The 27,340-nt window shown below is 36.7% G+C and overlaps 1 protein-coding gene across 3 annotated transcripts; it reads right to left on the minus strand.

Annotated features, from left to right (window-relative positions):
- Nucleotides 1–862: 862 nt before the first annotated feature.
- On the minus strand, nt 863–27,004 carry LOC147481913 (uncharacterized). Of its 3 annotated transcripts, none has more exons than XM_086575828.1 (19): nt 26,626–27,004; nt 26,451–26,530; nt 23,820–23,870; nt 21,014–21,541; nt 20,644–20,898; nt 18,151–18,216; nt 13,924–14,103; nt 13,025–13,076; nt 12,651–12,935; nt 11,460–11,570; nt 8,757–8,948; nt 6,993–7,268; nt 5,396–6,019; nt 4,080–4,334; nt 3,838–3,967; nt 3,706–3,766; nt 3,528–3,596; nt 1,526–2,173; nt 863–1,418 (listed from the first exon to the last, which is right to left on the minus strand). In XM_086575828.1, exons 1-15 carry the CDS (start codon nt 26,884–26,886, stop codon nt 3,899–3,901), a joined length of 3,285 nt encoding a protein of 1,094 aa, XP_086431954.1. In that variant the 5' UTR covers nt 26,887–27,004; the 3' UTR covers nt 863–1,418; nt 1,526–2,173; nt 3,528–3,596; nt 3,706–3,766; nt 3,838–3,898. The 3 variants fall into 3 exon arrangements, with proteins under 3 accessions (XP_086431954.1, XP_086431953.1, XP_086431952.1); XM_086575827.1 differs by having other exon boundaries at nt 1,526–1,836; nt 1,928–2,173; nt 3,838–4,334; nt 26,626–27,003; XM_086575826.1 differs by having other exon boundaries at nt 3,838–4,334; nt 26,626–27,003.
- Between the last annotated feature and the right edge of the window lie 336 nt (nt 27,005–27,340).

Genomic DNA, 27,340 nt, shown 5'->3' on the forward strand with positions numbered 1-27,340 from the left:
TTTTTAATCAGTTAACTCAACTGTTTTTTAGACCTTGATTTTTATTTTTATTTTTATTTTTTAATTCTTGTTTTTAGTCTTCTTGATATTCAATTAGTTTAGTTGCTAAATGCTTTCACAGGTGGTCGAAGATCGCTTCTCAGTTGCCGGGAAGAACCGATAATGAGAACAAGAATGTGTAGAATACACACACTTAAAAAAACGATTAGCATTCAGAGGATCCAATGCTTGTGGAGCTGAAGCCAAGGAGTCTCTAAGTTCGTCATCCTCATGTGTGTGTGTATATATATATATATACACACGTCAACATATAGAAATGACATACATGACATACGCAATCCTACCTACCTACACAATGAACTAAGAGCTGATTTTTTAAGGATATGATATCTACAACATGAAGATCATCTCCAAAGAAAATCAGCTCATTTGAACATGTCTGGAAATATATATAAAATTACGTTAGAATTTTAATTGCTAATTGGTTATATCTTATGTGATACTTAGAAAATCTTGAAAATTTTAACAAAATCCATCTCTTTGCACGCACCCTTCAACTGCATCGCTTAAACAAAAATCAATGTTCTATACTTTGACCACACTTACTTTGGCGAGTCATGTATGTCTGCTAAACCTGTCAAATGGGCACAAAATGCACACTTCCTCCACACTTAGAAAAGATGTAGATACTCACCTATGGAAGAGATTCGTGTAAAATTGTTTATGATCAATGAAAGTAAACAATGTAGTGAGATTTATAGTTGTGCATCAGACTTAGACCTAATTGATTGAAGTTATTACGCCCACTAGACATAGTTGAGATTCCATATGGCCGAAATTTGCAAAGCTGAAACCAAAATACTGTATAGAATGATGAACTAAATTTCATTGGAAACCATAAGAAAATTCTTGACAACATTTTACAATAGTTGCAACTGATTAAGACCCTAAAAAGGAAATTAAAAGGATTTGAACCCCACTCCACTTAAAATAACAAACAATACAAAAATAATAAATAAAAATAAAAATAACTAACGAAAAACAAGACCCTCAGACGCAAAACTTACATTGTTGGACGGGACAGATGAAGTTGCAGTTCATATTTTTTCCTTGGTACCCTTGGGGTCCAAATCAATTTTCCTTTCACAATGAATTTTATGAAGCAGATCCCTAGAGATTACTCAGTAACTTATTATCCGAGGATGCATCCTAAAACTTCTGCAATAACCTCGATCTCTGGGGAAGGATGGCTCGACAAAAGAAATAGAAGTCAAGTCTCCTACAAGCGAACCTTCTCCAAGCCACACACGATATCGGGTCTTCCCCAAAGCATCACAAGAACTGCATCTACACGCATAGAAAAGCATGAGCCTAGTTTGCTGGGGATGTGAAAGGCAGGTCTTGTGAGTTAGGAACATCTGCATCCATATATGGGAAGATCAAACTAAAGAAACACAAAAATAAAAAAATAAAGCATATAAAAGTATATATGGCAGTAACTAAAAAGACACCATTCCTGACGTACCACAACTTTTGCTGGTATGAAATCAAATAATTATGTTAGTCCATCAGCTGCCACTCGCATTAATACAATCAATTAAATCTCCAAGAAACACCTGATTTGAGATTTCACATCTGGAACAGGCATGACCCCGAAACATTTGCAGGCATGTGTACAACCCGGATAGATTCAGACATGGTACTGCTGCTCGATAACCCTCAACAGTTTCAAAATTCACATAACAAAATCCATTGCATCCAAAATTTCATCTGCTTATAACCCTGTGATCATCAGAGTACTCTCTAGCTGCTTCCACAAAATTATCAAACCATAAACTGCAGATGAATCCACTGATAGATTAGCTTAATTGAGGGATTTCCAGAGTACCACATGCCAACACCAATTTTTCACGCTAGAAAATTTAACCTCCAGTGCTGCTCATGCGGGGAGCTCTGTTCATTTTTCCAGGATGCGGAAACAAAGACAATAATGAGAGTCATGCATAGCACAACCAGACAACATTTTCTGTATATTGCTATCTTTCCATTAAGCAAAACTTATCTGATACATCTGCGTCAATCCATTTTATAAACCACTTCCTAGGTCATTTGATAGCTGAAGTATGCCTCTTATCTGCAAGTATGGATTCTCCAACAGCTTCTCATTGTTAATCTGATGAGGGAAACACAGGTTTGTCAACAAATCCTACCAAGGGAGTGTTTTATTGAAACAGATTTTAAAAGGAAAACCATTTAAAAATGCTGGCATGAGACAAGGACAAGTTGATATAATCATTGATACAATTAGAGTGACTTATATAGCGCAAAGCGCAGGTGTTGACCCTCGGGTTGAATTTGTTTTCTACTTCTGGGAATAAATTCTAGAAAGTATTTTAACGATAAAAGGAGACAGTATAGCATAATGCAAGAATCAGTTCTATATGATGACCAGTTCTATATCTTTCTGTTACATACTAAGTCTATGGTTAAAGTATTGCCACCTTTTCTTTATCAAAAGAAAATAAGTGGTCAACCAAGGTTTTCTTTTTCTGTTTTTTTTTGGATATTTTCCCAAGTAACGTGGTCTTTGTTCCCTTCTTTGCCCTCCTTATCTAGGGCAGTACTATAAGAGGCTAACGTGTCTGCTGCCCTATTACACATTTACACTATATGTAAAAACATGACCATAGCTAACACATTGAGAAGAACTAGACAAGCCTCCAATGTCACTGCAGTACCAAGGAGGTATCTCCTTCCCTGCTATTGCCTTAATACCTGTTAAGGACTCTGAAGCAACTATGAGTAGTGTTGTTTGGCAACAGGAACAGGTCGATCAAGGTTATGATCACAAAATTTTTATCTTCACTAGTTTGTTTTATTATTGATATGTATTGCTAAACAAAATAATGATGCGTTAGAACTTTTCACACCTAGATATTATTATCATTCTTCCCAAGTGGTTCTTTTTGGTTGGGTGGGGTTAATATTCCCAAATATGTATAACTAAAATCAGATAAATGTTCTCTTTTCAGAGTCACAACTACATCACATTACACCACGCATAATTCTTCTTATAAAAATGACAAGTCTCAATTTTTATTCTTAGTACCGGGAAAAAAGATATATAATTCTGCAGTTATTACTGACTATTAGAGAGAATACCACCGTGACCATTTTCTAACGAAATTTGACTTCCTGTTTGATATTTGTAGAAATTTTGATATCAGTAGCTACTAGCTACGAGAGAATATATAGAATTATGACCACATTCCACTCTTATCTTAGAAAAAATTCAAAGAACATTTTCTGACAAACATAAAAATTAAAATTACTACACCTATATGTCCCACAGTAGACAAAAATGGAAGACTTCAATGAATTAAGAATAAATAGAAACTCATCAAAAAGGATAGATACCATACAAATTTACAGAAGCAAATCTCTTTTCTAAGTTTTTTTTTTTTTTTTTTTTGAATTGTATCTACGTAAAATTCTCAATTCGAAAAACTCAGTGAGCCAGGTCTAACCTGCTGTGCTTTAAAAATAAGACTCTGAAGCATACGCTGGTACTTTTCGGGTTCCTCAGTCATCATTCTCTGTTAAAACCCAAAGATTTAGGGAAAGCTTGCAGATTGCAAGATGGAGAAGGCAACAACAAGTAGTCAACGCGTAAACCAAATTAAAAGATGAACACAATGGCCACACCTTCAAAAGAAAAGCTGAACAGTAATAAGCTACCCTGGAGTCTGTATCATCCAAGAGTTCCCTGCCAACAGACAAGAGCTCATAAATATAAAATGACAGGAAAAGATAATTATAGGGTAATCCATACGTTACCTAAAGAACTCTTCTCCTCCAACCTCTTGAAAAGCTGCAGAGTCTGTGGTGCATTTCCCAATCAATAGTAACAGAAGAGCAGCACGGATGTCTGATGTTGCACCAGGCAAATTTCCCCTTCCTTTGCTACCTACAGCAACACCCAAGGCAATATCATCTGCTGCTGCTCCAGCAAGTTGAATCAATGGCCAGTAGAGTAAAGACGTGGGAACACGTGCAACAAGTTGCATAGGAACAATTGCCTGTCCTTGAAGAAGCAATGCAGCCAAGGATGCGGTCTTGCAAATAAAAAGACGGTTGTGATCAGAGCTGGATATGCTATCAACTTCATCTGGAAACTCAACTGTGTGATGCTGAGTTATCCGTTGAGACCTATCACCCTTTCCACTTTCCTCCATGTAACCAAAGGATTTATCTAGGTATGCTAGATCTCCAAGAGACATCTCAGTAGCAAGGATATGTCTCAGGCATAATTGAGAAAATAGCATATCACACATCTGCTCCAAGAACAGGAGTAAATCAGGAACGACATGGTTAAAACAATATAAGGCATGGAAATCCATGATTGCCTAGAGTTAACAGTTCACTTCACAAGGTGGTGAAAGAGAGTGTTGTGGATCATTTTCTTGCCACATGTCCAACAGCTTATGAAGTCCGATCACGAATTTTAATAAGCCATCGACGTGAAGTTCGAACATTAGGCAGGCCTTGGCTAGTGAGTGTGCATTCCAACCCCTCTCAAGAAAGGCATAGTGCTTAGCGGAGCACCTCCTTGAAGAAACATGAGGTAAGAAACAAGAAAAGGAAACTCACAGGAGTGGGGGAGATTAAGGAAACACTCTTTAATTGGGCAAGTTCTTGTCCTAGTTTTAGAGGATAAATATTTCAAGAATGAATTGTTGTTAATTGTACTATATTTGAAATTTTGTTATATGTATAAATTGAATTTCACTGATAAAAAATAAAACAAAAACACAAAGCAAAAAGCAAAAACAAAATCCGTGAATGCCTAGGAGACCAAGGGAAAATCATGTCCAAAAAAATAAATAAAAGAAAATATAGATGGATGTCTTGAATTCATACATGTAACTAAATAACCAATCATGCATCTGATCTGGGAGGAACAAATGGTTCCTAGTTCCTATGTCTGTAAGATTAGCAGGAAAAGATTGTTTATGATCCCTAACAATTTCTAGTCTAACGATTAAAAAAAATGTAATAGAAAAGTTAAGATCTATTACGTAAAATAATTATGAAGAAAATAAAACGTGGTGTCTGGGACATACAGCCATTTAACAATGCAATCATAAGGCCTGTTTATAAGAGAGAAGTATCATGGGAACTAGGAAATTATATTCTTCCTTGTGCAACTGAAAAGGAGGGATATACCAATTTTAAAGACCACACATTGGCGAAATTGACAACAGCTAGTAGGATTGCAAGATCTGCTAATTTGGTCCAGGAGATCAAACATACAAGATAGGCTGTTGGGAGACTATCCTTATGCTACAGCAAACAGACACTTAGGTACTCGACAGGATAATTAAAAAAAAAGTACCTTTAGTATATTGATACGATCTGTTTCATTTATTTGAGCCACCAGGGACAACGCGCTGCTCATTATGTCTATCACCGCATTTGCTTTCTCCAGACGGCAATTACCAGGATCATGCCCAACAACTTCACTGCTGCTTGACTGCAGGTCATCCTCATCCAATAGCAGTTTGCACCTTATGAGAAGTTTCTCTATAACAAAAAGGAATCCCCATCTAATGAAGTTGTGCTTCGACTTCAGAAGCCCACACAATATCCAAATAGGTAAGGAGACTTCGGAATCAGTTGAATAGTCCTGACTACCAGCAAGTCCAATCTGCCGCTGCAGGCTTTTAAAACTTGACCATATGCTTTTGTCCCTTTCCTCATTAATCTCTGTAAGAAGCAATTCTACCAACCAAATATACCCATTTTGGCGATAAGAAATTCTCTCAGAGTGGAGTAGAGAATGCAAAGTTGCCCACGAGACTTTTGCTTTCATTTCAATACTGTATTCTAGAATTCCTTCCTCGATAGTTTCCAAAGACTTGTACGATTTTGTCATCCATATCATCTGAGAGAAATCTTCATCTAAATGACTGAAAAAGCTTATGATTGAGTCAAGTTTCTTCGTAATTAGATCCAAGAGCTACACATGAAAAAAACAATTTAGGAGACCGAAAGTAGAAACCTCCTCCCCCGCCCAAAAAGAAAAAAAAATGAAAATAGTGATAACTTGCATTTAACATCACAAGCAGTCAAAAAAACCTTTGATGTATTAGCATTTCCAGTCACAGGAATCACTATGATTGTTAATATCAGGATTGACATGCAGAAAGATCTGGGCCCCAGGCATGGTGCCCTGACTTGTCACCCTAGCCCAATACTGCCGCCAACTTCAACCACCACTAGGACCCAACTTCAGGTGGGCAGTGGGCTGTAACCACGGTGTGGGGTTTTACCTCAAAAGGCCTTGGCACTGTTAAGAGGTTAAAGCTGACTACTTATATAGGGGCATAGCTTCATTGTCTGACGTGGAACTAATAACAGTTCGGTCCCCACTTCCAAACAGTTAAGAGTGCAGATTTCATATTTTGGGCTTTAACGTTGAAAATAATATGCCAATTGTTGCTGATATTTTTTAGAGGTGAAGTCAAGCTAAATGTTACTGACATATCAAGTTGGTGACCAGTTACATCAACCCTAGAATAAACATCAAGATGGGTACTCTAGTGTCCAAATGAAGCAACTATCCGGTTTGATCCTTGATTATTGAAAATATTAAGAGTCATTTGAATTTCATGATTCATGTCAAACTGTAGCTATTCACAGCGGCATGATTTGAATTAGGGTTGCATATTTCTCACAGACTACACCTACAGCTGTTGATCAAAAGGTCCAGAACCGCTACCAATGGCCAAATACAATAGCTTGCTCTAATACCATGTTAAACTTTGGAGCATCCACCTCCAACCAATTCACAATGAAACATTTAAACTTTACTGCAAGGCTTGGCTTTGAACATTCAAACTTTACTGCAAGACTTTAAACATCCCAAGCAGGACTACACTAAACATCTCACAAAAACCATTAAAGAAAAATATCATGTCTCAAAGCATTACCAAATTAAGCCGCTCCCCATTAGGATATTGATACAAAGCCGAAAATATTGATCCTTTTAGTATTCCTCCAATGCCTTCTACTCCATGCTTAACAGAAATGTAGAAAGCTTGAGGCGCATCTGAAAGAATAAGAACTGTAGCAATATGTTGGATTTCATCAAATCTGAATTCAGAATCTCCAGCAGCCACACATGTTTCATTTACTTGATGCAAAACATAATCCAAAAGAATAACAAATAGGTTTCGCTTTTCTTCCATGGAGTTTGCTTGTGAATACTGCACAGAAATAGCATCAAATCATAAAATTCCTTACTTTGCTGCCCATCATAATTGACAATATAACAAGTAAGGAATATAGATATGTATTATAACTCGTTACATCCACGACCTACACAATGAACTAAGGGCTGATTTTTGGGAATATGTTCTCCTTAGATTGGATATCATCTCCACAAAATATGAGCACTTTTGAACATACCTAACCTTGTCAAAAGTTACTTTCAAGTTCAATATTTATCCAATGGCTCACAATTTTAGCATTCTTTTTGATAAGGCTAGACATATTCAATTGAGATGAGTTTTGGTGGAGATGCTATCCATGGTAGGGAGAACTTCTCTACCAAAAATTGTCCCTTAGTTCAGTGTGTAAGTCCACATTTATGTTTTGGATGTCAGGATAAAGTGTCAAAATAAGATGTCAAGGTAGCCTACCCCATATATATATATATATATATATATTTTTGCATGTGCAAGCTAGCTTAGTTGGTAAAACCTTTGGGTGATGATACTAGAGGGCTCAAACCCCGCCAGCATCCGACTTGCCAGAGTTACTGATCTCATTTAAAACAAACTTGCCAATCTAAAAAAAAAGGAAGAAAAAATATATTTTTAAATTTTCCTTGTATTTTCCAGCCTTTTGAAAGCACAGCTGCCCCAAACTAATTTATCAAAGTTATTAAAAGTGTCATTATTAAATTTGGGCATCCAACTCAAAACCAATTGGCAATGAGTGGGGCAGCCCCAAGACTTACATACTTTACACAAGGAATTAGATACCCTATACGAGAATAAATCTCAACAAACCCCTTCAGCTTCGGGTCTTGAGCCAGACACGTGGACAATCTTTGTGTACATGAACCCTTTGGGCCAGAGAGACATGCTCTGATCCCTTATTAAACTTGCGCATCCAACTTAATCCAATTGGCAATGAGTGGAGCGTCCCCAGGAAGCCAGGACTTGTATATATTATGCAAGACTTTAGATACCCGATATGGGATTATAATTCTCAACAGTCATTATGTACCACATGTATACATGTAATAAGGTACAAAAAATGGACTATTACTATTCAAACAATTCCCTTTATATTTATTTTAAACAAAGAAAAACCTTGAGAGAGAGGGAGAGCATGATATAAATACTCATGAGTCAGTGGGCCAGGCTTCTCAAAGTGACTCGTACTATACATCTCATACTGATGAATCTAGGTTTGAGTTATAAACTTGGTGTTTGAGGGTTAAATCCGGTTTATCCCATACTGATGAATCTAGGTTTGATTTATTTCAATTCAGTGTTGTTTGTTAAAGTGTTCTTCTTTAAATTTAAGTTTAGTCTTTTGTTAATTTCAATTGGTGCTCATTTTGTTGGATTTCTTCACCATATTTTCATGTCTTGAGGAAACAAAGTTCAGCTCTTTCAACCATATAAACTTGAATATGGTAGGTTTCAAACAATTCTGGATTTATGTAGTTCCAAGGTGCATACCTCAAGGCAAACAAATTCGATTCCTCCAAGCAGATCAACCTGCTCAAATAGAAAATTCATAGAATTTGGAATACCCTTCACAGATTGCTCAGATACTTGGTAAAACATGTTTGCTAACATGCATATAAGCTTGGAACGAACCAACTCTGCCCATGAATTCTCCCTGCTAATTTCCAATAGAACCTTAATAACCTGCATACATCACAAACAGTCAAATGTAAGGAAAGAAATCACGTCGAGCCTGTAAAACAAGCAAGAAAAACAAAGAGGTTCGATGACTAAATTGCGAAATCAGAGCACCATAAAAAGTTTCTTACTTCAGGACAGGACAGTGTTGTAGAAACCGGTAAAAACCAAGAGTTGACTCGCGAGTTATAAATCGAGTTGACTCATTGGCAAAACCGGAAATTGTCAAAACTGCATTAAAACGCATGCGATTTGTCTAAACATCGCAAATCGCAAGTTAAATCTTAAATCTTTCGGTTTATATACAATAAATTTATTTGGAACTTCAACAAAAAAAACAAGGAGAATAAAATCCAAGCAGAGAATAAGAGATGCAAGAGATCTAATTTGTCGTTATTAACTAATCACAGCACCTACTTTTGAGATTTGCAACCTCCATGGATAAACCATGAAAAACCTCTATTAATAACTTCCAATTTCACACCCATTCAATTTCATTACCCACTAAGAAAGATTCTCGTTTGCTTTGACAATTGAAATAAAATCCATAGCAGAGAAGACATCATTTATTTTTGCTCACTATTTTTTGAATGAAAAACCCCATAGAAATCGATGGGAGAGATGGAGAGATAGTAGAGAGTGGGGAGGCTGGTTTAGGGGACGGCTGTTTTGTTCGAGAGATAAAGCAGGTACTGTCTATAGTGGAGTGTTGGTCTTGTTCATGGACCATTATCCTATGCCCTATGGTGTGTCTTAATGTGTGGTGGTGGTGTCTGAATTTGAAAGAGAGTAGGTTGCTATAGGCTATAGCCATACATCTTAGCAAATAATGTGTTTATCGAAACAAAAAAATGTCACATGGGTGTGTTTATTCTAAAGTGTCACATGGGGTGATCGGGGTGTTTACTTTCAAGTCACAATGCCACGCATACTCATTACTCCGGTCCAAGTCTCTAGAATGCAAATGCAATGTAATTTTTATTAAATGCATTCTTTTTTTTTTGTTAAAATTAAAACAATGTTTTTTTTATGAAATGTATTCTTGACTTCTGAGTTGTACAAAACAAATGATGTATTAGTTGTCACATGGTGTCGTTTTTCAAGTGGTTTAAAGCTAATGTTGTAAGAGTTTGTCCTCTTCCTTCGTTTTAGTTCTCGATCTTTAGTAGAAATAAAATATAAATGCAATGTAAATTAATCTATTTTAACCGCTATTTTTAATTATAGATTAATTATATTTAACTGCTATTTTTCATCTAACTGTTATTATATTAAAATACTTAGAGAAAGAAAATCTTACGGTTTACGATACAGTTTAAGATTTAATCTAACTCTTAACCTATATGGTTTAAGATACGACTGCTTCAGGACCCTCTCCATACACATTAGAACACGACTCCTTAAGGAAACGACTATGTTCCGTGTAAACAAAAGTTCCAAAATAACAAGTGATCTAGAGAAGCTACATAGTTCTCTCATAAACTGAAATTCAGAATAGTGAATATAGATGTGGTAAAAATTACCAACCACAAGGAAGCAAAGACCATCGAATGAGAAAGGTCGATCTAGAGAAGCCACATAGTTCTCTCAGAAACTGAAATTCTGAATAGTGATTGCAGAGGTGGTAAAAGTTACCAAACACAAGGAAAAGAGCATCGAATGAGAATGATCAGTTTCTGCATTCCAATCTAAGATTTACAAATACTATTTTCATTATTACACTAGTCATGAGCTTTACACTTTGAGCAACAGTTGCCAGCCAATGCGGACTCGATGGTGAATAAGCCGTGCAAAAACAGACAGACACAACGATAGTAAAAAAAATAAAATAAAATGAAACTGTTTAAATATCATTATAATATCTTCTTCTGCTGCTGCTGCTTCTTTTAATAATGACTTTTATTCACTAAAGCCAGGAATCCTCTTTTCCCAGTGAAAGTCTTCGGTCCAACCTCCCAAGTCTTGATCAGTGGTCAGTTGCAAGTCAATTAAAGTTTACCATCATTGCTTGATTGGTCATTATCAGAGAATTCAACAAAATCAAAACTTGTCAACAAATAATCTGATGCATCTAGGGTTCCAAACCTTTGATTTTAGTCCCATATTGGCCTATGTTTTATTCGAGAATTTCAGAAGCATGTTTGATTACTATTTTGATGTTTTTAGCATAGGCTATTTTTAGGTTGAATTTTAATTCCAAATATTAGTTATTTTTAGTTTCCTAATTGAATTAGAAATCTTACTTCTAAAGTTGTAGGTCTTTGGCCAATTTGAAGAATAATACAGTGTTGTGAGTTTAGAGAAAAGGTTTTCAGTTAAATTCTTTTTGTTCTTCCAAGGAACAAGATTATCGAACCCCTAAGTCGACATGGTATTTGGAATTCGGTTTCAAATTCATATCTCAGTCATACAACACCATCTGAATCTTTCTCAGTTATTGTGAAAATGTTTGTATGCAGTTATAAAATGAAGGTGATAAAATTAGTACTCAAGGAAGAAAATAAAGGTGTAACTAACCCTTATGTCAAGACCCTCTAATCTCTGTCTACAGATTTTGCCCCTGTCGCAAACAAAATAGAGTAAGCAACTAAGAGCAGATGCCCAAACAGTCTCTTCTTTCTCTTCGATCTGCAAAAGTTAAGTAGGTATATACCATCATTATTGAAGTAAGCTGTAAAAAAAGAAAGGTTGAGAAAGAGAGCATAATAGATCTGATATAACTCTCAAAGGACACAAGTCCAAAAAAAAATAGATTTGATAATGTTGATATTATTAATCCCACATTGGGAGTCTAAAGTCTAGCTAACCAATATATAAATCCTGAGGCCACTCCACTCATCACCAATTGCTTTTGAGTTGGATGTCCATCTTTAATGTGGTATCAAAACAGACTATTTCTTTGGCCCAAAGGACCTGTTTCTGCTCCGCATCACACATTTATCAAAGTTCACGTGTTAGGCTTAAATGATGCTACAGGTGAGGGGGCATATTGAGATTACTAATCCCATTAGGAGTCTAAAGCCTAGCTAATCAATATATAAATCTTGGCGTGCCCATCTTTAATAGATAAGTTTCTAAAAAAAAAGGGAATGGGTTCTATCGATAAAACCACTGTTACACGAGCATACTTTTTGAACATTCATTCATTATACTCCTTTGACACAAAGTCTCTACTCCAGAACCTAGGCAATCTGCAGTAATAAGGTGGGTGCAACTGTGCAAGTTTTGATTTGCTGGGTTTTATGATAAAAGGGGTATAGTAACAAATAAATAAATAAATAAAAAGTGGGAGTCAATATCACCCAGAACTGGATAAGATGAGGTATGATAGGGAAAGTTGGAAAAGATGGGTAGGGCTTAGTGCTTAGTGCTTACCGGTTTCAAGGATGGATGCAGGAAAATGTTCATGGATGGATGAAAGATGAAGATGGTTGCATGTTCCACATGTGAGGGATCGTTTGTAGTTTTTGGTTCACAGTTATGAGCAATTCATTGTGAGAAAAGAAGTCTAATAAAAAATAAAAATAAAATAAAATACCAATTTCACTACATGAGCTTTCGAGTTGAGGATTATCATCTTCAAAAGAAAATCATTGGGTTGAATCATCTTTGTTTTGAGTACAAGCCAACCATCTTTTTATTCACTAATTTTATCAAAATTACAAAATTATCGAACAAGATAAGTAAAGGATGATAAGTGATATTTACTTGAACAAGAAGAAGAAGAATCTCAAACAGGATACTCAAAAGCCAAGATTCGAAAGTATTCATAGCTGAAGCAACTCCCTGCTGCTCGAAAGAAGCCACACTTTTCTTTACTTGCGGTAGAAGCTGTACTTCATTGCTATGATATAATTCTTGAGGACACTCTTCTTCAATTATTGGGGAATCATCAGGTAACATAGGCTCCAACAAATGAGCATGAACCCCAAGGTTTATAATCAAATCAAATGCACGAACCTTAGATGCTAATCTTGGAGAGCTAATCATTTCCTGAAATATTAATTAAGAAATATCAAAATGATAAGATGTGAAGTTAACGTTTTCCATGATAACAAATCGAAATTCAATTGATGGAGCACCTCTAGCATGGAGAGAGTGAGAGGAGTAGCAGTCTGAGAATCCAATACATACCTACAAAACGGGAGCTGAGTTTTCATCTTTTTATCTCTAACCCATATGGAAAGCGAAAACAAAGTGCACGCACATACACACAAACACATAAAGTTAAAAAGACAAAGCATTCAATAAAATTGCAGAAAATCAACAAGACTATCCTCGTTCACATTCAAAGTCTTAGAAGACCTTTGGGATTATGGGGAGATCGTAAAAATAAAAGTTTATTAGCTCATTGTGATTTATACTTCTGTGGAACACTTATTTTACCTCACACAGCATCATTCCCTCCTCCATACATGTACTTGTCTTGGTTAGGATCCATCGCTGTCAATGCCCATTCTACTTTAATCAAATGTACGTCATATTTCTCCTGGACTATCTCGTATTCACCCCCACACTCATTATTTTCTGTTAAAGTTCTTTTCTGTTTATGTTAGGCAATCTTCTGGATGCAAAACCAGTTACTTATATTTATATGAGACAAGAGAGGCTGAAGTTTATTACTCTCAATACCAAATACTTAATCGAACTTATACATACTTGATTCTTGTCTTTCCTAATTTACACCCCAATCTCCATATCCTCAGTCTTCCTAACTCATGTTAAGAATGTTGTTTCCTGACTGCCATTCATTTGGCTCCACAAAGGCAGAGTTGGTCTAAAATTTGTTTAGGCCTCAACAATAAGTATCCTTTTGCTCATGTAACCTAAATGTAACTGCTGTACAGAAGAGAAAAGTTCTAAAGAATTAAGGATTCAAAAGTAAAAAAGATATATGAAATTAATGACCGAAGAAATATCACATATCTAAGTATTTTGACGAATAGAAAGAGAAACCAGCGATAGAATCGAGCAAACATACATGTCAATTACTAGTTTAATAAGGACACTGACTGCAGCATCCATTGACGGTCTTCCACTGTTGTTGCTTAGCCTTGATGAAACTGTAATAATATTTGATTTTGGTAACGATGTCTCCAAGCAAACTGCTGCTATAACTTCTTGAACTTCTGCAGGATTCAACCGCAAAGGCTGCTGCTCACTGATCCACATAAGATAAAGTAATTAGAAGAAAAGTGGATGAATGTACTCATACGCAAATGTAAGTAGACATTGTCAGGTTTATATGACACGGAAATAGAAATGAAACACGTTATGGGGCAAGGCGGAGAAAAGTAACGGTTAATTTCTTATTGAAACAATCACCACTAGTCATCATCATCATAAATCAACTCGTTTGGAATTTCCAATTAGTCTGGGACTGCAGGTTCAATGTAATTTTGTAACCATTTGTGGAAGTACGCAACCTTCTCCTCAAAACACTATTTCTTATGGGTCTCTAAAATTGGTAGGTTTGGGAATGATAACTATAAGCTTGATAACACCAAAATAGCAGACATTACTTTTTCTTCTCTTTCTTTTGACGTGAGCGATCCCATCTGTGTTAATTCTAACTTACATTTTGTGCGTGTGTGTGTTTAAAAGTTAAAACTAGCTTGGGCAACAATATGAACCAGAGCCAAAAATGTGGATACTAGTAAGAGGAATAAGAAGTATCATGGCATTCTAATGGAAACCCAAAAAACCAACCGAAAACAAAATTAACCTTCTTAAGGCACTCACATGGAGTTTGTGAAAGAACAAGAACCATATAGATTCTCACCGCCAAAAGAGAAGCATTACCAGTTTTGTCCCTCTCAACTATGGTCATGTGCATTAAGGGTGTTGAGGAACGACTGAAGGTCCCCGTCACGAGTGGATCTAACTCTCACGAGTGTAACAAATTAACAATAAAGTATTCCGAGTAAGTTTCATCACCACCACCTTGTCTCGAACTACTTGCTACATTAGTTCAGGGTGTTACATCATTACCAATTCTCACCCGGAAGGCCGGAACTAATGTAATAAAAGTAATTAGTCCAACACAAGGTTATTATAATGAGTGTAACTGTACAGACCCCACTTTGTGTCTCATAAAGCCCACAAACCCTCCCTAGTACAAGGCCAAGCCCACTACTGTGGTCCAGTCCACATTGACTAAGTCCAGTGATTGGTCCATTCAATAATGTCCAGGTTCATTATAAAATGAGATGAGGAAAAAACTTCATACAAACCAGCTTTCTTGAGATACAAGCAAACAAGTCCAGCAAGGAATCTAACTCTCCAAAGGGTATAAGAGAAACAAATCTTGGGTACGTAGGCAACCGTTCTTGGTTCAGTCTCATCTCCCACACAATCAATTCTCTTTTGCAGCTTTGCATATTCCTCATCAAATTACTCTCGTTCTGTTGGACCAGATTGTTGCCAACACAGGAACATCACAAGTGCAATGGTTTTAAGGGCGTTGACTCGTTGAGTAGAAGTTCCATAAAGAAGGAACTTAGCTGACAATTCGGACACACTTTAAATTTGCATAGCCATAAAGTGTAGGGTCTATGTTGCAAGGACGCGGACACAGACATGGCGACTCGGTTATATCTCAGAAAAGTAAGACGCAGACACAGCAAAGGTCGTGGAAATTAATTAATAATTGTAATTTTATTTTATATAAATAAACATTAGAAACTAATTTAAATGTACCATAATTTATAAATTCAAAGCTATTTAAGATAAACAACCACAAAATTAAGTTACATATTTCTTAATCAAACTTTAAAACCGTGTTATAAGTCTTAACACATCAAGAATCGAAACAAAAAAATGTTGCATAATTTGCACAAATAGCCCTAATCCTGAATAGTGGATTAGTGAAAATACTAACTTGGCCAAAGGCCTACATGGTAATTTATAGCCTTAGAATAGAAAAGGAAGCTAAAAAAAATTCCTAAATTTGTAATTAGAAATAACCTAAAAAAAAGAAGTTGGACTAACTAATTCTTTCAAACTCAAAATCACATCACATTTTTTTTTTTTGGTAGATAAAAATGTGTGGGCAAGCCTGTTTTTAAAGAGATCAGTAACTCAATTGTGTGGAGCGGGGTTGGAACCCCAGACCTCTAGTATCATCACCCAAAAGTTTTACCAACTAAGCTAGAAGGCACTTACAAAAATCACATCACATTGCCAGAGAGAAAATGGAATTTTATGACGGAGGTTGCTGATTTCTAATGGAATAAGGTGTTTGGATACTCAAAACATAGGTTATTAAGGGTTACACTGTCAAAACAGTGGGGGGTGGGGTGGGTAATGCTGGTTCGGCTGGGGTAAAATCCGAATTCCAGCCTCACTATGCCTTGATGCTTAAGCCTCAAAGTGCACGTCTCACACCATTGAGGTTGTAGCCTCAACATGCTAAATTATGTAAGGCTTAAGCCTCAAGCGCAAAACCCCAAAAGGCTTAAGGCGCGTCTCAATGCATTTTGCTAAACCTTTGTCTTAACATTCCTCACATCTGCAATCGCAATCTGCCCCTCGTCTTTGCACGCAATCATGTTAGATATTCACGTTAGAGTTATATTTGAGAATTTGGTATAAGCTCAATCACATAAACAAGTAAGTAATGATGGTTGAAGAATTAGTCAAAAACTTGAAGGAAGAAAAGAAGTTTTGGATAGTTATATTTGTAAAAGGTCATCTGCTTGACACATGGGTCTTTTGGAGACCTTTGTCTCATGTGGATTGTTTGTAATAGATTTGCTTTATCCCAAAAGACATTCATAAGTTTGAACTGTCTTTAGTAGTTTCTATGTATATTTCAAGAATGGTTTTCCCAATCCAGTCATTAAAAAAGTCTTACTTATCCAAAAAGAAAAAGAACAAAATCATATGAAAACTGTTGAGATGTTTATTCCCACATGTAGGGGTGCAACTTGGGTCGGGTAAACCCAAGCCCGACGGGCTAAAACCCGAATTTTGACAAGCTTGGGCTTCAATAAAATTTCATTGGGTCGGGCTTGGGTTGGGACGTCAAAAAACCCGAAAAACCCGATCCCAATCAAATAAATTTCATGTCTCCACATTTATATTGTTTCCTTCAAAGGTTTTCCTATGTTAATAAATAGGGTTTCATGCATACATGAATATTTTTTATTTAGAGAACAATATAGCCAAATTTAGTAAGCATTATGTTATCAATTCCAATCTATAAGATTTTGTTCAATAAAAATTTCTTGCATTTTTCAAATTCAAAAAGGTGGTGAAACTAATCAATTAGGTTTACAACACGATGAGGTATGATAATTATTCATTTTTTTTTTATCTACTACCTTGTAGAGTAAGAAGTAAGAAATTATTTGTCACATTATATTAATGATCAAATAGCAAAAATAAAAGTGTATCATTCAATTCTTCGCAAAAAAGAAAAAAGCCCAACTAACCCGAGCTACCCAACCCAACCCGAGTAACCCAAGTAGGGCTTGGGTTGATGTATTTCCACATGGGCTCGGGCTTAGGTTGGTAATCTAAAACCCTACGCAAGCCCGAGTAGGGCTTGGGTTGAAGTAATTGAATGATGGGTTGGGCTAGGGTTAGACCTAAACCCAACCCAACCCGCCCAAGTTGCACCCCTACCCACATGGGATGTGTTAGGCCTTATATTGAGATATATAAATTCATTGGCTTCTCCAATTTGTCACCAATTGGTTTAAAGTTGGATGCTCATCTTCTACATGGTACCAGAGCGGCCTATTGTTGTTGGTTTACTCCACGTCACCTAAATATGTTGGTCCACGTGTTAGGCTCAAGTATTGCCACATGTGTGTGTGTGTGTGTGTGTGTGGGGGTTTGATATTTAGTCCCACATGGGATATGTTAAACCTTGCATTGAGATATATAAGTTCCTGGGCCTCTCCACTTGTCACCAATTGGTTTTAAGTTGGATGCTCATCTTCTAAACAAAGCACATGATATTCGTCATTGTAAAGGAAAAGCTCATTGCTAAATTTGCATAAAAGATTACTCGTAAAAAGCATAAAAAGTTTCAGAATACTATTTCTTTCACAAATAACAAACAAAGAATAAGAAAAGGCCCATATAATTATTCTAAAATACGATGGAAATGAATATTTCCGAAACCAAAATACAATACACACAAAGTTACATATAGAGACAAACTTTAAAATGAAGATTCATGCCAGCAGCTATCCCATACCTGTAGGGGCGATACTGAAAAAGCGGACGAGATCGTGGATGGAAAGTACTAACTGGTAAATCTTCCCTGAAAAATGAAAAAGAGAAGACAATGTTCAAAAGAAGGCATGTTTCACAAAGTGCACCTACTGTTGTATCAAACTTCTTGAACTAGGTGGCACATCAACAGAAGAAAAATATGTGATAAATTTTCGTGCAGAAAATCTCAAACAGATAATTCCAAATATACGCAATGCGTCATTCATTCAGAGAACTTATTCCACACATTCACATATGATGCTGATGCTGATGCTGATGATGATGACGACGACGACGATAATAGTAAACTTTATTTCACCCACTTGGAGTGATATTGTAAACTTGTATGAAAATCATTTCACCCACTAACAACAACACTCCAAAGAGTGATCCCATGTAGATTTGTAGGTTCTTTGATCAGCCACTTACTTGCTCCCTCACCATACTTATCCACCACCACATTTCACTACAAATTCTCCTCTTCCTCCTCCCATACCTCCATAACCACTTAGCCATCAATGGATTATTTATGAGTAAGATATGTTTACAACCAAACCTTCCTTGGTCATCTGGAAGACAGCCTATCCCACCTGACTAGGTGAGCTTTTCTCTTTTCGCCCACACTACCTCAAATGAAACTTCTAAACGTCTCAAGTTTCTTCACCGCCCCATAGGAAATGGAAACAAACATAAGAAAAACTAATTATCGATACTGAAAAAGGAAATAATAGATACTAATATATTAATGTTCTGTGGGGAAAAAATCAAAAGAAAAGGAAACAGTAATGCATGATTTAGATCTCATCCTCATCCAAACGTGGATATTTTTGCTCATGACTTACGTATTTTCCAACAAAAAGTGCATGTAAACATGTGTTGCAGTGTATGTTAAATATGAATAAGTAATAATTGGTGCAAAGGATAAATTTGTATGCCTGTACCGATAGATATAAAAAGAATTACATAACCTCTGACTGGATGCCAATTATACCCTGTGTTGTATCTATTTTATGAATAATGCCTAGTTGTCTTCACCGTGAAGATATGGGACAATCAACTCGTATTTCTACAATGCACAAAAGTCCACTTCAGCACTTTATTATTTCCCATTAAAGCAACTCAAACTCGAACAAGGTAGGTACGCCCCCCTCCGTCATAGTAAGTATTTGAAAGTTGGATTTAGCCATAGCTTTTCCAATTGATAGATATTAGACATGTGCCAACAATATCTCTCTTGGTCACAAACTCGCCAATGCACCTTTATTGCATAGTTAAGTAATGCTTAAAAATTGTAGTTGAGTTGTTAAAGAAACAGTATTGCTGCAATCTTAATAAATTACTTTAAGAATAGTAAAGAATATTAAAAAAAAAATAGTTTTTACTCATTTTAGTAAATTTAATACACTAATGTAAAATCCACACTACAATGTATGTGTACCCAAGTATGTAGTTTTTTGGCATATGGCATTCGCCTATTTCTCATAATATGATACGTAGATTAAATACTAAAATAATGGTGCAATTGAGGAAATCGTGCAACTCACATGCACCCCACTAGTATGTGTGGGTGGGTGATTGTATACACACATGATTTCCCGCACATAACTAGCATACACAATATCTTTGCCACTCATTATTGGCATGACATGGTGCACTTTTAAAGGCGCATGCTTCCAGCCGAGAAAACTGCTTTGAAACAAAGAAATTACACCGCTCTTTGGGTATTAATCAAAGTTTCACAAAGACTCTCATTCATCTGAACATGGAATCACTACTAGAGTTCATCAACAAAGGAAGTTGACAACAAGGGTCACAGCATGAGAAGTATTTATCAATACCTAGACATTTCAATTGAATATAGACTTTTGGTAGGTAATATAGACTTTAACGTTGAAGATAATAATAATCCACTTCTTGCTGATTTTTTTAAAGGAGAAGTAAAGCTAAATTTTATTGATACTTCTTGCTGATTTTAAAGGAGAAGTAAAGCTAAATTTTCTTGATATATCAAGTTGGTCACAAGTTACATCAACCCTAGACTAACCATGGAGATGGGTACTCTAGTGTCCAAATGAAGCAACTCTCCTGTTTGAACAAAAAAGTTTCTGCACTACCGTATACATTAAAAGTTTTACAAGTAATGAAACATTTTACGGTGTATAAATTAGAATATGTGGGAGCAACTCAAATATATTGGTAACCAGGTAATATCCCAACCAACAAATCTTATCTGCCCCTACTGAATTTGGTAGGCAGCAGACAATCATTAAGTTTACCAATAACCATGTTTCTCATTTATTATGTTATGGGCAAATTACGTAGGTACCAAAGAACTGGACTGAAAAGTAAAGTTTATACTGTTCTGTTGAAATCTGACCAACCGGCAAATAGCAGGTAGAAGCCAAAAGACCACAGTAACGAAGTAAACAAAGGTACTAGCTGGACAATTGCCTGCAGCAAGAAAAAAGCAACATACCAAACTTGATTAGGTCCTGGCTTTGTGCGCTTTGATGCAGTTATCACTCTCAGGTGGGAATGAGCTGAGGCGATATTAGTGGCAGTTGTCACTGTTGAAGGCTGCAACAATTGATGAAGATCATGTAGCTCTCGATTACTAGAATGTTGCCAAGGTTGGCCTTTCCTTTTAGCCTCCATGTCTCCAACTAGAAGCGCTGCTGCTCCTACTTCCAAGAAACCATGTTTAACGTCATGGGGCCTCGTGACACAATCACTGAAGATGTAAAAGACCAAGTTAAGCTTTACAAAAATATGAGTAACAAAAAACATCTCGACTCAATGAGACTTTGAGCTTGTGGCGCAGTAAAAGCAAGCTAAGGAGTAATTACATTGCAGTACTAGTCGACGACAATTGTGGTTCCCCAGGCCACCGCCAAGTTAAAACATCGGTAGATATGTATTCATAGACTTCTTTCCTTTCAATATTTTCAACATTTAATGATTTTGAGACTGACAAATTTGAAGTATCTTTTCTTTCAGGAGATTCCCTGGAGGTGACACTTGTAGGGCTTAATGGGGAATTGGAGGATCTACTGAACAGAGATGATAATGTTGGGAGGGACGGTTTTGAGGAAGTGGTGGATCCAACAAAATTTTCCGGTTGGAATGAACGTTTTGGTATGTGCCTAGCCACCAGAGCACGGACATAATTTAATGACTTCAGAAGTGCTTCGGAGGGAAATCTAGATGCTGGCAGAGGAGAAAAAGTATTTGCAGCTGTAACCGATGCTCCAGAGTGCTGGCTTGATGATTTCGACCATGGTGTCGCTCTTTGGTTTGGGCCAGAGTCACACTCAGATATTGAACTTGCACAGAACTGATCGATCTGGAGTAACGTCTGCTCACTGGGTACATACCTGCAGTAGAGGGAAATGCAAGCACGTAAGAAATGCTAGTGGTGCATACAATGTCGTAATTCTGTGTCAAAATTACAACATAAGCTCCCGTAGCGCAAACATGTGTTTCCTGATCATCAAAAACAATACACCAAATAACTGGTTATAGCAAGGAACACAACGTCGATATTGTTGTATGTACTGGATTCCGCAACAACCAATATACATCAGTGACTTCGTCTATAAATTGGATACTATAGGCTTAACCTTTTAATAACTGCAATGTGTTTAAGTATCAGTAACATATTTTAAGAAAATCGGTATCAAGTGGCCAAAAACAAACTACAAATGGATACCAGCAACATGACTAGCAGTTACGATACCTTGAACCCTGGCTAAAAGTCAAGTCCATCACTAATAGTGAGATCGAAAAAAGGGGTGTTTAAAAGAGGTATTAGATATAATCTTGGTTCAGGGGACAAGATCATGTTGTGGTAAGACCTATGGTTGGGAGATAGACCTCTAAAAGAGGTGTTTGATACTTTGTTCATCGAGCATAAAGAGCGCACAATTAGCGAATGCATGGTTATATTTGATGAAGATATTTCCTGAAACCCCAGTTTTCATAGGGCTATCAATGATTAGGTCGTTGATGAGTTAGCCTCTTTTATGGCTCAGCTTAGAGAGGTAAATCTAAACCAACGAGACTTCGTTTCGATGGTTTGGCGCCCCAAAAAGAAAGGGATCTTTGCTACCAAGTCGTTCTACCATGCTCTTCGTTCTTGGTACCCCCAAACAATGGGGTTGTTTCCATTCCGCCAAGAATTTGAGGTTCCAAAATCCCTACGAGAATTTGAGGACTTTTTCTTGGTTGGTTTGGTCTTTCTTTCATTGGGAGTCTAGGTTGGTTTGGATCTGTCATGGTCGGGTGGTTGAACTCCTAACTCAGTGGCACACATGGCCATTTTCATCTAGAGGGCAGAGGCATGATGCACGGAATTTGGTATAGGTACCGATACGGCGACACCGGTACGGGGTACGATACGGCTTTTATGAAATATTAGGATACGGGTACGGCTAATTATTAGGAAAACTTTAAAATATGTGTATTCTAAAATTTCTCTTAGTAGTTCTTTGAGTAAAATAAGTCAGAAGCATGTGAAAAACTATTATAACACATGCCAAATTCAATACAGCTTGAAGCCTCAAGAAACAATTTACATTTTCAATGGAGCAGAACTATCGGATCAGGTTTATTTCAGGGATTCCAGCTGGAATCCATTTAGAGAGGTTCAATCTCTTTCGAGAAAGAAGAGAGATTTGGAAATTTTGATCATTCTAGTGAAAGAATTTTGCTAAATCTCCTCCACCAGCCTCTTTCTTAAAATTTATTGAGATTCTTCTTTTTTTGGGTAAAGAACAAGTATCCTAGAATTATGTTGTACCCGTATTGGTATCGTACCCGACCAATACGGGTACAATGACATTTTAGGAGTATTCGTGCATCATAGGGGCAGAGGATATGGAACATCTTTGCACTCATGTGGAGAATTTGGTTGGAACGTGGTAGACGCATCTTTGAGGGCAAAGCTATGGAGATTTAGAAAGTCGTACTAGCCATCAAAGAGCTTTTTTGTTACTGGAGTAAAAAATTTGTAAACCTCAAAAAAATTCTATTCGAACCATGTAATAATGAAATTAAGGTCAATTTTTTAAGTATTAATAACTCATATTCCCTTTACTTTGAAATTTTTTTATATAGAAAAATAACACAAAAAAGCTGTTACATACTCTTGGTATTATTTTGTACGTTTTCGCATATCCTTTATTTCACAAGAGATCAATTCACAACCACAATCAGGCCTGGCCAGACCATATTTTATACTTTGATCAGAACTCCTTCTCACAGTTCCAAAATGGAACCGTACACCCTTTTTAAATGGTGACATTTATGCTGCAAAAGCAGGACAAGAGCATCAATGTTGAAAGTTAAGACACTTGTGCATGTCGATGAATGCATCAGTCAAACTGAATCAGTAAATTTCATTTGAATGTTCTGGTTGACTGCTTCCAAAAGCATTTACTGATAAACCAATAGCAGGCCTGTTATTTATTGTTTTCTTTTTCTATCAAACAACGACAAATAAACATTAAGACTATAACATCGATGGGCGGATCACCAAAGAAACAACAAAGTAGATTTGTGCATTGAATGTTTCGGTCACATTTAGGTTCTTCACTTCTTCATTACAATACCTACATCTAAATGAAACAAAAAACATTTTTTTAAAGAACGAACCTTAGAAGGTATCGCTTCAGAAGCGCCACACACTTTGCAACTACTGCTGGGCTGTTGAAAACGAGAGGGAATGTTAGACAAAAGATGAATGTGTGTGTGTGTGTGTGTGTGTGAGAGAGAGAGACAGATTTGTCAACTAACAAAACTGTAGCTTACTAAAAAAAAAGAGAGAATACATAATAATATGCATGTTCACATTGGCCAGGTCAATAGGTACTTTATTTTCCAACAATAAATGTTACACAGGCTTTCAGTTAAATCTTTATACTTCAACCTATAGGCAAGGTTAACAGGAAAACCAAAAACGGGTGCAATAAATATTAATCCCAGATACACCCACGGAATACCCACAAAGCAAAAGAAGGGGGATAACAGCACCGATAAAACAAAAAGGTAAGAAACATAGATATATGTATATTCAAGAGACTACCATGGTACCACCAGGCTAAAACAAAGTAGAAGTAAGCCACCACTGCCATCATATCCACCCTCATAGCCCATAAGTACCTAATCCAACCCTGACTAAAGACATCAATCGTCATCAACCCATACCACATTTGAGAATTTTAGATCAAGTTTTTCCTCACCATCGTCTTCAAGATCTTCAGAGTCTTTTCATTCCATAGATATACACCTTCCTATTTCTCCTACATCCTCTATTTCTCCATCCTGCCGACCAATTCACATTTTCCCCCAATTCTCTGCAGCTCTTACCCCCAGTGATTAGCAAATTTAAGCAACTGCTACTCAGATCCTAGTCTCAACAGCCTCTTCCTTTACTTAATTACCTCCTTTTCAGTTGCTTCATTAACTTTCTTGAATTTCTATACTGTTTTTTTCTCTTTTCTTAATTCCCCATCCTAATCGGTTACATTACCCACTTTTTTTAACTCTTGTTGCCTTAATCTTCTTTCTACCTTCATCCTCTTTGATCTCCTCTAATACTTTTTCACCTTTGCAGCTCTCTAACAATCCCATTTACTTTCCTTTACAAACTTTTGATGTTCTACCTCTTTTGCTTCCTGGAGTAAAGCCTCTAACTTCTCAATCACGGATCTGTTATCCGTCTTTTTCGTCTTACCAGCCATCTTTATACCCCTTCTCCTTCTAGCCCCTCTCTCTTTCTCTTATGAGTTCTCCCTATGTGAGTTGTAGCATTGTGCCAAACTCTATCTTTCTGGCTGATTTATCTTGGATCCTTCACCCCGCCCCCCTCCCCCCAACCTCCTCTGATCCCTCATGTAAAGATTATGTGACTTGTCACATAAATTGTCACGTCATCATGATGTTTTATCGAAGAAGTTCCGCCTCTCTAATTTGTCTAGGCCTGTCTCTGAAGTAAGACGGGTATAACCACAGACAATAATTTCATCCTATACACATTTTCACCCTCCTTAATCACAATATCCTCAAATTTAATCTTTGTTTTTCCAACACCACCTATACATTTGCAACTTCCAAGCTCTTCAAATGCAGGAACAGAAGAGTGGGGATCACATTCTTCTTAACTGATACTTCTCATGGGATACTTTGAAGCTATTATTTTTGTTTTTATGTAAACCTTAGTCAAGGACGAGCTCTATATGTGGGTATGTGTTAATCCTTGCTTCAAGGGGTGACCTACCATGATTTTATATCTAACTTGGATACTCCTGTAATGTAATGTTTGGTGTAATTGGGTAAATGGATACTAGTCGAAGGTCTAATAGCATCTTGCTAGAAGTCTCACCCTTGTTGTAACTTACTGGAATTCTTGAGATATCAATGAATCAAATTGACTTTTATCGATCAAAAGAAACGAAAAAGAAGAAAAAAAAAAAAAAAAAACTCTCTTGACTCAATTTCTCGTACCACACCTTGACAGCTCTCAAATTGTGTGATGATATGGACACTCCACATATGGAAGGGAAGTCCAATCAAGTAAATCAATAATTCCATCTAACCCTGTGTTCAAACCACTCCAATGAGAAAATGATTGCATTAGGTTCCCACGAACTAAATCTTACCAACATCCATTCAAGCTGCACCTCCTTTACTTCCAAAGTTGCCTTATTAGTCTTAAATGACTGCTTCATCTACATGTATCACTGCCTTGTTCCACCAAAAATTCTTACTATAAACAGAAACAATTTTACCAGCCACTCAAAAAACCTTACATTCTCTATATCTCAACATATATTCGTGAGATTTTAATCTTATTTGCCTTTCTACTCAATCTATACTCCCGAGAAGCTTAGGTCCTTGACGCAGATTATGCAATCTTTTATGACAAATAATGTGAAAGAATTGAGTCTAGCAATGGATATTCCAATTACTGGAAGTTGTTAAGATTTGTGAGATACAGAAATGCAAAGGTCATCTTCATCGAGCTCAAGAGCAACTATAGTCATAACCTTCACGACCTCACCCTCTCTCAGACACTTAAATCTACCTTGTGGGACAGGAAATCTGGGTCAAAGAACTCTAGAAAACGATGTTTTAGTAGACTTAGCAACATGTGTGAGGTTCAGATCACGTAGTTTATTGACATATAATGAAACAATGACTCGAACATATAGATCATGCCTACATCTTAACCTGAATTATCAAGTATGAAAAGCATTCATCTAAAGGTAAGAAAAGGAGAGGTACCTGCGTTCCTTCTCTGCAAGTGCGTGGTCTATAATCACACTATAAGCAAGGTCAGTCGTTGAAGAGGCTCCCAAATAATCCTGCCAGATAAAATAACAATCGATAAAGGTAAATTAATTCGTAAATTAACAGACACAATAGTGAAACCGAATATAAATGAGTAATTGGAACGAACCCGAAGAGTCTTGGCAGCCTCAGAAGCAACAGTAGAAGGGTTATTAGGGAGAAAAGAAGAAGAGGAAGAGGAAAGCGAAGAAGAAGGAGAAGAAAAAGTAGAAGAAGAAGATAAACAATCAGCGACGGCTCTTCGAAGCGGTTCAGGCGGTTTTTTCAAAGATGAAGATCTCAACCTTTGTGAAACCCCTCCTCCAAATTGCTGTAATCTTGAACTTCCACATGGACTTCCTCCAGTAGGGCTGTGAAAGCTTCTTGACATGTCTCCAAAAACTCTCTCTCTCTCTCTAACACTGCGTTCACATTTGAGCAATTGGTGTAAGCGTGTAGTTACTTGTTAGTGTCTTCTTAAAAGATTATTCGATGTGTTTATAATTTGGTTTATTTAGCCTATTTTATATAGAGCGAGTTTAGTGCGACTCCAGGTATCATTGCTGTGAATTTCGGTAATTAGAATGTGGGCTTTCGTACTTAATTTTGTTTGGGCCCAATTCATCATCTCTCCCACCGTGCCCATCGATTTCACGTCCATCTCCTCTTTCTCTACTACTAGTAAGTGGAGCCAGGGGCAGGGTACGCCCTGGCTCACCCTAAATTTTGGATTTTGGCATAAATATTTTTGGGTTGCTTTCTTTTATATTCATGAATTGCCTATTTTACCTATTGATAAAGGCTTTAGTCTGATGGGTCTAAAGGTATTTTTGGGTTGCTTTCTT

The sequence above is a fragment of the Coptis chinensis genome, chromosome 8, assembly GCF_015680905.1.
Source record: "Coptis chinensis isolate HL-2020 chromosome 8, ASM1568090v1, whole genome shotgun sequence".
Lineage (NCBI taxonomy): Eukaryota > Viridiplantae > Streptophyta > Magnoliopsida > Ranunculales > Ranunculaceae > Coptis > Coptis chinensis.